We start from the raw sequence: 13,931 nt of genomic DNA, 5'->3' as shown, positions 1-13,931 counted from the left end.
GTACAGCAGTTCTGTTCAGTAGTTTGTACACTGTAGAGCAGTTCTGTTCAGTAGTTTGTACACTGTAGAGCAGTTCTGTTCAGTAGTTTGTACACTGTAGAGCAGTTCTGTTCAGTAGTTTGTACACTGTAGAGCACTTCTGTTCAGTAGTTTGTACACTGTAGAGCACTGTTCTAGTTACACTGTAGAGTATCTGTTTGTTTGTACACTGTAGAGCAGTTCTGTTCAGTAGTTTTTACACTGTAGAGCAGTTCTGTTCAGTAGTTTGTACACTGTAGAGCAGTTCTGTTCAGTAGTTTGTACACTGTAGAGCAGTTCTGTTCAGTAGTTTGTTCAGTAGTAGTTTGTACACTGTAGAGCAGTTCTGTTCAGTAGTTTGTACACTGTAGAGCAGTTCTGTTCAGTAGTTTGTACACTGTAGAGCAGTTCTGTTCAGTAGTTTGTACACTGTAGAGCAGTTCTGTTCAGTAGTTTTTACACTGTAGAGCAGTTCTGTTCAGTAGTTTTTACACTGTTAGCACTAATATGTTAATACAGTGTCATTAACCATCAAAGTTGCACATCAGTTATGCTCTGTCAGGAGAAGGTATTTCCTACAGACTATATAATATCTGGGTATGTTTGTGTTGCAGAAAGGCACCTAAGGCACAAGAGGAGAAGCAGAGGAAGCTGGAGAAACTGGAAGGGGAGATGAGACGCATTACTGGGGTAACCATCACCATATAAAACCTGCGGGAGCCTGAGCATGAAGCTACTCCAAGTTTTTTTTGTGCTTAGTTTACTGGTTGCTGGTCAAGGCTGGTGTTAACAGAATGTGCAGTTAAAGTCCCACTCGCGTTCAGAACGAGCGTGTGGGCTATATAGAAATAATGACGCTCAAATTGAGAATCATTAAAAGAACTAATGAGGATTTCTATCGGCCTAATCAAGGTGTAGGTCACACATTCCAGTGTTCGAACTTGTAAACACGGCTGCATGGGATTCCTACTAATGTGAATCAGTGGCAATGTCCTCCATTGGTATAACGCCGGGAGCCGCTTGTGGATTTCACAGGTCAACCTCAGACACAGTCAAAACGCCAGCTATGTGGGTGTTGGCTAACGCAAATCTGATTGAATCTAGCCCTAAATTAGATAAACATTATTTTGAGTTGGAATAAATTATTTTGAGTTGATGGAATTATTATTTTTGATTTGGGTAAATTAATTATTGTGAATTGGATTAAATTATTATTAAATTAATCAATCAGTTTATTCCAAAATAATACCTACACAATCAAAATAATTTCATCAAATTCAAATGACCAAACTCAAATTAATCAATAACCCTAACCCTAGAAATAACCCTAACCCTAGAAATAGCCCTAACCCTAGAAATAGCCCTAACCCTAGAAATAGCCCTAACCCTAGAAATAGCCCTAACCCTAGAAATAGCCCTAACCCTAGAAATAGCCCTAACCCTAGAAATAGCCCTAACCCTAGAAATAGCCCTAACCCTAGAAATAACCCTAACCCTAGAAATAACCCTAACCATAAACTGAACCTTACCTTCATGTCCACACCCCTCCAACTTGGAATGCAATTCTCATCAAATTAATGGGAAGTCTGAAATACGGGACAAATGTAAATAAGTCAGGACATCAGAAAGGGGCTGAAATACAGTTCTGCCCTGAGAAGAATTTGACATCTGGTAACCATAGAGACTACTTTAGGGCCTAGATTGAATTTCTCCTTCTCTTCTCCTTTGTCTGTCTCTAATCCCCAACCGTTTGCTCTCCTCTCCCATCTCCCTGTCTCCTGTTAGGAATGCACTGACTCTGGAGCTCAGCAATCAGTCTCCTCTCCCTCACTCCACATTGGGGAAGCCCCTACCTCCCCCGGGTCCTCAGACCTGGCCTCCTTCAAGCTACTGCGTCACCTCCAGAGCCGGGTCAAACAGCTCCGTGCTGAGAACCAGGCCCATGCCTGCAGCCCCTCTCAATTGGGCAGGACCCCTCTAGGCAGGGCCCCAATGGAGCTGGCTGGGTCCTACCAGGAGACGGTGAGTTCCATCTGCTAATTGAGTGGGCAGGCAATGACATCCTCTGTCCTACTAATAGTAATAACTTAGTCATAATAATAGTATTTGGGGTCCTGATTTAAATGAAGTGCTACTTACAAAGGCATACATAAAGCATTCATAAAGACTTCATAAACACTACATAAATGGGTCATGGATTATCTATAACCGTATGTCATGCTCTGTAAAGGATTCATAAATGTGGCATAACTCTGTGGCATAACCACCAATGGCAAATGTGACATAAACCAGTGCTTATTTAAAGCTTTATAAATAATATTAAATTGAGGCTTCACAAAGCATCTCCAGTCTTGTCATGTCATACTCTAAAACATTTCTATGAGGGCCCAACCTCTTTCCCTCTTGGGTGTGTAGCCAATATTGGACCTTACCCCAACCTTCCTCAAAATGCTATGCTGCAGGATGACACATGCGCCATAAAGTGCAGTCATGGTAGTCACATTACACCAGGCACAACTTACTTACTTAGTCACACACAACAATATAGCTTGAGCCATACTGTGCGCTGCTGGACTCAGTCAGGTCTTTGTCACATTCACCCTCTCCCACTGAAAGATCAACCACAGAGAGTCCAGGTTGTATTCAAGGGCTAAATTCTATCAGATCCGCGCTAGCCGACACCTGGTTGTTTTGGCGGTGTCGGAGGTGGAACTGCATTAGAGCGTGTAAATCCACAAGCTGCTCCCTGTATTATACCAAAAGTGGACCTTGCCATTGGCTGCACAGTCGAATGAAGATAAATCCCCTGCAGTCTTGTTTACAAGTTTGAAAACTGGAATATGAGATCTACACCTCGATTAGACTGATCCTCATTATTTAGGGCGACAGGTAGCCTAGCGGTTAGAGTATTGGGCCAGTAAATGAGAAATTTGTGAAAAGTCTTTCGATGTGCCCTTGGCAAGGCACTTAACCCTGATTTGCTCCAGGAGCTCTGCACTACTACGGCTAACCCTGTAAAACAACACCTTTCAATGCATCTATCTAGAGTGTAACAATTCGTTTTTTTATTTCCTCATTATTTTGTTTAATGATTTTCAATTTGAGTATTATTAGTTTTATATAGTCTATACTTTCCCGTTCTGAACTTAACGCGAGTGGGATGGGTGTGGCTTTGTGACAATGACGAGCAGTCACTCACCAATTTGACAGCTCTAACACAGTTACACTTACGACACAGCCAAAACACTGTCTGCTATCGCGGGTTAGTGCTTCATCTGATTTGAAATTAGGCCTAAGCCCTGGTCTCATGGGAACAGAAAAGGAACACCTGGTTGTTATCCCAAACTTGGCTCTGACACAGACACACTTTGCTGGTCCATCAACCCATCCAAATACCCCTCACTCCCTGTGGCCTGTGGATCATGAGAGAACCTTCGTAAAAGGGCAGAATGTTTGTAACATGTTTATTGACACTCAGCGATCGTCAACTGGCAACCCGCAGGCTAAATTCAGCCTATGGACGATTTTAATTCTGTTACTCAGAACACATACAGTGCTGTGAAAAAGTATAACTCAGCAACATTTGTGGCTTTTCAAACATGAACTGCTCGTTTCAAGTCATGCCAAAACATCTCAATTGGAATTAGGTCTAGACTTCCAAAACATCACATTTGTTGCTTTTTAGCCATTTTCATGTAGACTTGATTGTGGATCACTGTTTTGCTGCACGACACAGCAATGTTTCAGCTCACAGACGGATGGCCTGACATTCTCCTGTATAATTTTCTGATAGAGCAGAATTCTTGGTTCATTCTATTAAGGCAAGTTGTCCAGGTCCTGAGTCAGAAAAGGTTTCCAAACCATCATACTACCACCACCATGCTTGACCGTTGGTATGAGGTTCTTACCGTGGAGTGCAGTGTTTGGTTTTCGCCAGATATAATGGGACCCATCTCATCCAAAAAGTTATACTTTTGTCTCATCTGTCCAAAGAACATTTTTTTCAAAAGTCTTGATCATCTTTCTTCCAGGTGCTTTTTGGCAAACATGAGTCCACATTTTAGATGAGATTTATTTTATTTATGTCTGTACATAAATGCTTTATATCATAAGAGGCTGTACTTACTTTGAAGTCAGACATATTATGTTATTCATAACACCTATATAAGGCTCAATGTCGTAAACATTGTTAGGCCGCCCATCATAGAAACATTTTACGAGTATAACATGACAAGGCTATAGGTCTATAATCTATAGATCGTCTCATCTAGCTTTGTGAAGCCTTTATTAAGCAGTGCTTATGTCACTCTTTAAAAAGCACTGGTTTATGTCACATTTGACAAAGTGGTTTATGTCACATTTGACAAAGTGGGTTATGTCACATTTGCCATGGGTTGTTATGCCACACAGTTCTGCACACATTTATGAATCCTTTATAGAGCATGACATACAGTATTTTTTTTAAAAAAATAAATCATTCTAAGTGACCCCAAACTTTTGAACGGTAGTATATGTTTACTTTTACTCAAGTATGATAACTGTGTACTTTTTCCATCACTGTGTAAAACATGCTTCAGTGTATCGTTGTGTTGGCATGGTTTATGATGTGTCACGAAGGAGAAACAATGTGTGTGGTGGGTGACATTTTTGAAAAGTTGAACGTATTCTCTGGAGTAATAGGTATATTCTATCTGTAATTCTTATGCAATCAGATCACACCATCCCAGGAATGCACTCAGTTTTGGAGTCGTTCCCGTTCCAGGACAGTACAGGGTGAGGGATTGTGAGCTTTGCCAGATGACGTGTGTGTGTTTGTAAAATGAATTACTGGAGGACAGCAATCTCAAATCATTTCAAGGTACTCCTGAAAAGGATGACACTACATGATCAGGGTAAATGGCCTCAAGGTCAAAATGGGTTAAGTTGGCATTCTTCTGCCTTTGGAGGAATTAAGTCTTACTGCTAGGCTAAAGGTTGGGGACTGAGTGAATGTTTGATGAACCAACTGACATGTCTGCATAGTGCTTATTCCGGAGCTGTGACTCTTTAGGCAGTGGGATCAAGCTGAAATTAAGACCATTTGAAGAAGAAAGTAATCTTGTGTTAGTTTCTTTCTATGTTGCAACAGAGCTATTGTAATTATTATGCTCAATGTACACTCACAGGACAGTTTATTGGGTGCACCTATTTAGTACAGGGTCGGACCCCTCTTTGCCTCCAGAACAGCAGAACAGGGCTGCCACTGACTGGATGTTTATTGTTTGTCGCACCATTCTTGGTGAATCCTAGACACTGTCGTGCCTGAATAGCCCAGGAGGGTGGCAATTTCTGAGATACTGGATCGTCCTGGCACGGACAATCATACCACGCTCCAAGTCACTTATGTCACTGGTTTTTCCCCATTCTACCATTCAAATGAACAGTAACTGAATGCCTTGATGCATGTCTGCCTGCTTTATATACCAATCCACAGCCACGTGATCCATTTTTGTGAACAGGGTGGTGTACCTAATAAACTGGCTAGTGAGTGTACACTATTTTGTTAGGACCTGGAATAAACTTTAACGATTTAATATCTGTGATGTTTTCATACTGTATGTACTGTTGTCCCTTTGGCATTAAAACATTGTACATGAACACCATAAGCAATAAAGAATTTATTTAGAAACAGATAAAGTTCAACTAGCCACTCAACTAGCCAATGTTTCTGTTAAGGTGCATATGAGAGGATACAATCAAGTGTACAATGATGGTGAATTTTAGTACATTCATTATTTTTCACATTATTGTAGGAAGACCAACTTTATTCTTGAATGCGGAAACAAGGACCAAACCACCTTTAAACAGTAACTGTTCTAAAAAACATAACCCAACTGGGGCTAAAAGATGAGTATAAAACTTTCATACTGACATTATCGGAGCTCAATGCCCCTTCTTCCCTTTGAATAAAGTCGAATGAATTACATCCTTGTCTTTGTAAACCAATGCATTGGCTAAGCACAGATCATATTTACTTGCATTTAATGTAACTACAACAAAACAGAGACTTCTCCAAATAGGCTAAGCAGTCTGCTATGAAACCGTTCTTTACATTAGAGTTAGAACATAAGGTACTAGACAATTCCCAAACATCAGAAATGCTGCTTGACATGTGTTGCCACTGGTCTTAAAGCTTCAACATAGACATTTAATTTAAGGGATAGTTCAGGATTTTGTCAATGAAGCTCTTTATCTACTTTCATGCAGGCTGATCTCAAAGACTTCCAGTCTTTGCGCTAACGCTAGTTAGCATTGGCTCATGAAACTACCTCTAACTTCCTTCATACTGGACGCAGACATAGAAATGGTATCCACGAGTTAATCTGAAGTAGATAAAGATCTTCATTGCCAAAATCACAAACGATCCCTTTAAAAGGTGCCTTTATAAAATTACTGTGGCTTTGTGGTCCTTGCTATAATTTTTCCAATTACATATTTTCCTGGATCATAGTAGACAAAGGGGTACTGCAAGATGTAGGTCATTTTTTCTAGTTACCCAGAGTTAGATGAACTCATGGATACCATTTTTAAGTCTCTGCATGCAGTTTGGAGTTCATTAAAGTTAGCATATCGTTAGCTTAGCACAATTGCTGTAAGTCTGCAGGTACAGTTGCCAGCTCCTCTCAAATGCAGGGAAATAGACCTAGCTACTCCAAAGCTGGGTGTTTGGTAATTTATAGTTTTACAACATTTAATCAATATTTTTATGAATTTATGAATTTGACTGATAATCATAAGAAACGAGGTTTGCTTCCTCATTCTGTCCCGTTGTCGCATAGAGGTAACAACGTTGTATCTGTCTAAATGGCGCTGCCCGTACACTCAGACGACATAATGGGACAGATACAACGTTATCTCTATACATCTTTGTGCGACAACGGGACAGAATGAGGAAATGGATAGAATATTGTTTCTAATTATCAGTAAATACATTTAATTTAAGGGATAGTTCAAGATTTTGGCAATGAAGCTCTTTATCTACTTTCATGCTAGCCTCATTCATTTGTAAAATATTGATGACCATTTATAGCTTTGACTATACAGTGCCTTCAGAAAGTATTCATAACTCTTGACATTCCACATTTTGTTGTTACAGCAGAAATTTAAATTGATTTGTGTTCCTGTTAGAGGAATTCAATTCCAATATGTTCATTAACCAATTCAATTATAACAAAGCAAAACACTTTGTCCGTTTCTAAGAATTTGTAAGGTTCTTATTTGCCGAAAATAGACAACGATCAGTCTCAATATTAATCAATAGTGTTTATTCCCAAGAGCTCTACCCATCATTCCATGTACATTGGTTTATATACCTCTCATTGTCATAAATGTCCCTCCTCCTCTAAGACAATGACAAAGCTGCTTTTCAATTCCATTCCAACACATAGCTTATCTTATGTTACCATATGTTACACAATCTACTGCACGCCCAACGGTTTCTCCCCTCCCTGGTTGGGGACCAGACATATTTCCTGTTGTTAGTTTCACTGTGATCACGAGTTGTCTGTTGACCCTTCCTCTTGGCCTATGTACCAACATATTCTTCCACAGACAGCATATAAATCTGTAAGTTATAACTCTTCACCAAATGTATACATTATTTAGTCATTATTGATAAAAATCCTTCAACAGTTCCTCACCCATCTACACACAATACCCCATAATAACAAAGTGAAAACATGTTTTTCAAAATGTTTGCCAATTAATTCTCTAAGAGCATTGTACATCTGGGTATTTGTGCAATATTTGCATATTATTCTTTTTTAAATTCTTCAAACTGATTTAAGTCCAAACTGTAAGTAGGCCACTCAGGAATATTCAAGGTCGTCTTGGTAAGCAACTTGTGTATATTTGGCCTTGTGTTTTAGGTTATTATCCTGCTGAAAGGTGAATTTGTCTCCCAGTGTCTGTTAGAAAGCAGACTGAACCAGGTTTTCCTCTAGAATTTTGCCTATGCTTAGCTCTATTCCGTTTCTTTTATCCTAAAAAAAATCCCTAGTCCTTGACGATGACAAGCATTCCCATAACATGATGCAGCCACCACAATGCTTGAAAAGAGTGGTAAGAGGAACAACCTAAAGAGGATTTGCCCCAAACATAACACTTTGTATTCAGGATATAATGTTCATTTCTTTGCCACATTTTTTTTGTTGCAGTTTTACTTTATTGCAAACAGGATGCACATTTTGGAATATTTGTGTTGTGTACAGGCTTCCTTCTTTTCACTCTGTCATTTAGGTTAGTATTGTGGAGTAACTACAATGCTGTTGATCCATCCTCAGTTTTCTCCTATCACAGCCATGAAACTGTTTTAAAATCACCATTGGCCTCACGGTGAAATCCCTGAGCGGTTTCCTTCCTATCCGGAACCTGAGTTAGGAAGGACCCCTGTATCTTTTTGGTGACTGGGTGTATTGATACACCATCCAAAGTGTAATGAATAACTTCAGCATGCTCAAAGGGATATTCAATGTCTGCTTTTTAATTTTTTACCAATCTACCAATAGGTGACCTTCATTAGAATCTTTGTTTGAAATTCACTGCTCGACTGAGGGACCTTACAGATAATTATGAGTATTATGAGAAATTACGTAGTCATTCAAAAATTATGTAAACACTATGATTACACAGAGTCCATCCAACTTATTATGTGACATTTTACTCTTGAATTTATATAGGCTATCCATAACCAAGCAGTTGAATACTTATTGACTCAGCTTTGAATGTTTGTAATAATTTGTAAAAGTAAAAAATATATATATATAATTCCACTTTGACATGATAGGTAGGGTATTATGTGTAGGCCAGTGATACAAAATCTCAATTGAATCCATTTTCAATTCAGGCTATATCACAATAAAATGTGTAAAAAGTAAAGGGGTGTGAATAATTTCTGAAGGCACTGAAAATGACCAACATCACCCAACTTTAGAGTAGTTAGAAGGTCTATTTCCCTGCTGTTGTGAGGAGCTGGCTACTGTACTACCTGGAGCAGAATATGTGAGCTGAGGTGTGCAGTCGCTCTGGCACTCCTATATTATTTTTATTATTTCAAGGCTATAGCCTACAAAGAAATACATTGTGAAGCATTTGCGAGTGCAACACTAGGCTGGTAGGGACATAAAGCGCTCAGTATTTCATTGTATTAAATCATTATAGCCATTAAATTGTGCATATTGGCTGTGACTTACTTAGAATGAAATATAAATTAAATAAAAATGCCTTATTTGACTCAGTGCCTTTGAATTAATTTTTAGAAACAAGAGATTGGCCAGTTTGTGGCTTCAGGATCATGCGATAGTGCCTGGAGAGCATGCCAGCAGCGGAGAATATCCTCTCAGCGGTTGCAGAGCCACTGGGATGCTAAACACCCTTTTGGCCACTATTGCCAGGCTGGGCAGAGATGTATTTTTTTTAAATATATAGGTAGGCCTAAAGGTTCAGGCAAAATAACCCAGTCAAAACAGAAAGCTCCTTGAAAGCGGGAATATGCCAGGCCTATTGGACCAAAATCAACGATGGCCTATTCTATAGATAATATAATTTTTTTACAAAACATTTAAGAGATCAGAGTTTTTGTTTATAAATACTTTTCTACAATGACACACTTTGCCAGCTACCCACCTCGTTCCTTTCTGTTAGCATGTGCACATAGTAGGTACACCATCATGCTTTTGGGATACGTGTCTTTTCAGATTCCACAATGATTCTTTAGTTGAGGACACTACATCACTGCACTACCTTTCCTGCTCCTCATCTTTGTAAGTCACCTTGATTTTGCACCTGTGTGTTTTATCAGTTTCTTTATGAAATTATTTAGTGAACTCCATGACAGTAGCTAAAGCAAGGGTATATAGCAGCACACAAGTAGCATACAAATGCGTGCTGGCATGTCCTGAGCTCGTGAAGTGAGCGCTATTGGAGCGAGAAGGCTGACGCTCCAGCCTTTGGGAATCTCACTCCATGCTCCAGTCAAATGGGCACGGTCAGCTCCTCAGTCCACTCAAGCTCCGCTCACATACTCTGACCTGGAGACTTCCAGAAAAAAAGATAACGACATGCTAACTTCCATCATCTCCAAACTGCACGCAGACATAAAAATTGTATCCATGAGTTCGTCCCACTCTGGGTAAGAAGAAAAAAACGACAACAAACCCAACATTCATTTACGTTGTGATGCAGTCACGACCACAAGTCTATTTTTGATGAGACTGGGTTTATTTACACTTTGTAGTCAATTCTGACAGTAGAATACATGTTTCTGACTCATATTGATGACACATAGGGCTGTTTTCTAAATGAGAAGTTGTTTTTTAGAGACAGTTGCTATTTACATCCAGTATTATCTGACTGTAACACAAAGAAAGTGGGTACTTGCCCTCTTTTGGCCAAGTGGTATACATGTGCCATGCTGCCCAACAGCCTGGTCTTGATCCAAAGCAGACGTTCATATCACTGTGAAGTTTTGGATCTGTCTATGCAGTTTTTTCTGTCTCTCCATGGCTTCTCTGAGGGTCCAACCAAGTGAACCAAGGCTGAGACCTGTAGCTACTCTGGGCATTCCTGATGCTGGGTCTCAAAAGCCCTACAGCTCCATGTCCTCCTCTCCAGAGCTGTGGGCCCCGGCCCCTGGGCTGCAGTACAGAGGGGAGTACGTCTCCCCTGAGGGGTTTGTGGGGGTGAGGGGAATCTGAGTGGTAGGGGCACTGGGGGTCGGGGGCTGCCTGCTGGTAGTCTGCTGCTTCCTCTGCAGGGAGTCTTTCAGCTTTCGAGCCAGTGCATCCTCTGGGAGGCGCCATACTACCAGCTCCATACAGGAGTGGCTCCTACGGGAACAGGAGAGAAACAGGTGAGACAACGGGACTGAAAAGAGAAACAAATAGTGGACACCTCCCTAAATTCTAACGTTTATTCACTACTGGCTACCATGACAGACGGGTTAAGGTTCTACGCTAACTTTTCCCACTGTTGGCACTGATGCTATCAACTTTTTCAGTTGGTGGTAACAGCACATGATTTGTTCACACCAATTTTTTAAAATTATTATGTGCCTGCATTCCATACAGAACCAGGCTAATAATGACTAGCCATCTTTTAAATGACCATACCCTTGAGTGCTTACATTGATTTGGATAGATTTAGTGTAACAGCAAAGAAAAGAGATTATTGTAACAATGTGATCAGTATATTTACTGCAGATTTTAAAGTGCCACGTGTTCTTTTCTGCGAAATCCTCGAGAGCAGAATTTGAAAAAACAATACTTGATACCATAGCAACAAAAAAAGAAAGTGGGGAGAAGGACTGTGATTTCATTTTTTTAAATAGAAAAACAACAAAACGGGATGTTTTGTTAAATTCAGGTTCACACCAGCCAGACAGTTGTGTTTGCTAGTGGTGTTTCTGTAGCACACTTGTGATGGAGTTTTCAAAGCAAAAGGCCACTGGATTGATGCAAATAATTATGATTTGTCAGTGCCAACTGAAAGCTACTGGCATGGATGAGAAAAATACTGTCCCAGGTTAAGAACAGACAGGAAAACGAATGATACGTGCATAATTTTAATAGCTGGTGATTTTATCTTTAATTTACAGGCTGAGCAAATAGCCTATACAGGGTTCATACAGACAATGGCAAGTCAAATTAAAAGGACTTGAGGACTTTTTCAAACACTTAATTGTTATTTTCAAGGGCCTAAATTGCATATTTAACTGTTGTAATAGCCTATAGAAAATAATAACCCCCTTCCTTAAGGTGGGTATGTATTACCATCAAACCTTGCAGGTAGGTAGGTACTTGAGTTAAATGTTCCTCTGAGGTGCAGGATGAGAAGGAGAGGAGTACTTACACAGACTGGGCCACAGTGTGGGGGAGAATGTCACTGATGCCACGCTGAAGCCCCTCCCTCAGACTGTCAGACATCACCAGCACTGGCCGCCTGGGTGCTGGCTCCACATCCAGGTCATCATCATCATCCTCCAGACTGATCCTGACAGAAAAAGATTAACTTCACTGTATGACAGTGTGTATGCAGAGTGTGTAGTGCATGGTGAAGACAAAACAAATAGTGGTAATGCTAATACAAGTTAGTCAGTACCAATGCACATTGCAATTATGATGAGTTATGGACTGTAACAGAAACTGGAATCTCCCACATTGCCCTCATAAGGTCTCTCATAGCTAACCTTTCCTCAATCTCCTGCAGTCTTCTATGAGCAGACTCCACCTCGATGCAGGAGCCTTCTGCTTCTGGACGGACCAGACGGGAGGGAGACCCGGATATGGGCAGCCCCAGGTTCTGAGTCCCCAGGCAGTGCTGGGGAGGTGCTTGGCTGGCTGATTCAGGTAGAGGGGGGCCATTGTTGCCTGGTGGCCAGATCTGACACACATTATGGCTGAGGTCATCCAAAGGATCGCATCCTGCATCTCCCATCAGCCTCCTCTTTTTGGCACTGCATCCTCTGGAGAACAAGCAAATATTGATTTGGAGTAATTCATTCGTCCCTTGAAACTAACATGTGCTGCAGAATAAACACAGCTGTTCATTTTATAGATTTTTCCTATTCTTAACTCACTCATCATCTGTTCTCCTCCTGTGCTTTCTCAGGCATCTTCTCTCCCAACTCCTGAAGAAATAACAATAAATGTAATGACAACATGCTAGCAAGTCTGAGTCGTGCAAATCTCCTGCAAAGCACATGGTTGTTACATCTGTGTGTATTGTGCAGCGCTCCCATCAGTAGACTCTACTCACGTGCTTGGAGGCGACACTCCCGGCAGGTGTTGACGGGTATTTGCAGGGCCAATATTGATCCCCATTTCAGGGACATTGATTAAGCCAGGGAATAGGTACATGGCAGGCAGAAAGCCCAGCTCGCTGCTCATGGGGCAGGGATGATGCTCCTGGTTTATTTGAGATGGAAGGGTTGAACAAAAGCCTCAATGGTAGATGAGCAGACATAAACAAGGACGATAAATTGAGTTCTAGAAGGCCAACTTAGAAAACAGAAATAGATTATTATAGAAATGAACAATTTTAGGCACGTGTGTAGCTGTCAATAATGAACAGTTGGATATAGCTAAGTAAGATGTTTTGGTACAGCAGGCATAGCTGTTATTTTGGTCACCAATCCATCATAACAAATATTACAGTTAGTTACTGTACTGTAGCTAATGTCGACTCAGGTAGCTACTAACGCAGAATCTTGTAAATTGTCACTATTCTAGTCTAGCGTTATGGTAAAGTTATAAAGTTATCAGGTCCTGACATTTAACTAGTTTACATAACGTAGACAGCCACAGGGTTAGTTCTGTATAATATTTGGTAGCTAGTTAGCAAGCTTGCTAAAATTACTACCAACGTTAGCAAGCTAGCGGATTCAGCTGACTAGCTGCCTATCAAACTTAAATTGCAAGGAATACATGCAGTCTTTAACATTACATAAAGGTAGCCCTTAATAATCAGTAAATAATGGCTTGCCTTGCACTTCTACAATATATTTGTCTTGGGCTACGTGTGTATGTATGGCTAGCAAGCTAACTAACTAACTTAGGTAGCTAGCCAGTTAGCAATAAGCGTACCCGCCCCCTGCCTGTTATTGTTGTTGCTTGTGAACCCATGTTGCAGTTTGAACGCTTGAGCTTCGAACGTTCGAACGTATTTAGCTAACAAACATACCTGTAAAACTTTAACTGCGTTTATCTACCTCTTTATTTTCGCTGTCACATTTTCAGCTTTTCTGAGAATAAATTGAATGAATGCAGTGAAGTGAGGTGCTAAGAACCACCAAAACAATGCGCAACTGCTGATGAAGAATCTAATCGAGCAAAAAAAAGTCGTCGACGTTCTAGAAAAGATTGAGCATGCGCTTCTGA

The 13,931-nt window shown here is 40.5% G+C and overlaps 1 protein-coding gene across 6 annotated transcripts; it reads right to left on the bottom strand.

The window, feature by feature from the left end:
* Positions 1–5,660: 5,660 nt before the first annotated feature.
* Positions 5,661–13,900, bottom strand: LOC135542130 (coiled-coil domain-containing protein 117-like). Of its 6 annotated transcripts, none has more exons than XM_064968866.1 (6): positions 13,763–13,900; positions 12,811–12,959; positions 12,632–12,682; positions 12,242–12,517; positions 11,905–12,045; positions 5,661–10,883 (listed from the first exon to the last, which is right to left on the bottom strand). In XM_064968866.1, the coding sequence occupies exons 2-6, from the start codon at positions 12,939–12,941 to the stop codon at positions 10,643–10,645; spliced, it is 840 nt and encodes a 279-aa protein (XP_064824938.1). In that variant the 5' UTR covers positions 12,942–12,959; positions 13,763–13,900; the 3' UTR covers positions 5,661–10,642. The 6 variants fall into 6 exon arrangements, with proteins under 6 accessions (XP_064824938.1, XP_064824913.1, XP_064824922.1 ...); XM_064968841.1 differs by having other exon boundaries at positions 12,811–13,052; positions 13,735–13,886; XM_064968850.1 differs by having other exon boundaries at positions 12,811–12,994; positions 13,735–13,886.
* Positions 13,901–13,931: the final 31 nt, after the last annotated feature.

The sequence above is a fragment of the Oncorhynchus masou genome, chromosome 1, assembly GCF_036934945.1.
Source record: "Oncorhynchus masou masou isolate Uvic2021 chromosome 1, UVic_Omas_1.1, whole genome shotgun sequence".
NCBI lineage: Eukaryota > Metazoa > Chordata > Actinopteri > Salmoniformes > Salmonidae > Oncorhynchus > Oncorhynchus masou.
This window is presented reverse-complemented; position numbering and strand designations above follow the sequence as displayed.

Excerpts from the sequence above, each read along its gene's own strand:
- LOC135542130 (XM_064968866.1), bottom strand. The coding sequence starts at position 12,941 with ATGAGCAGCGAGCTGGGCTTTCTGCCTGCCATGTACCTATTCCCTGGC. Across the intron at positions 12,518-12,631 it reads AGGAGGAGAACAGATGATGA|AGGATGCAGTGCCAAAAAGA; the intron begins GTGAGTTAAGAA and ends CTTGTTCTCCAG. Across the intron at positions 12,046-12,241 it reads CTGCAGGAGATTGAGGAAAG|GATCAGTCTGGAGGATGATG; the intron begins GTTAGCTATGAG and ends TTTTTCTGTCAG.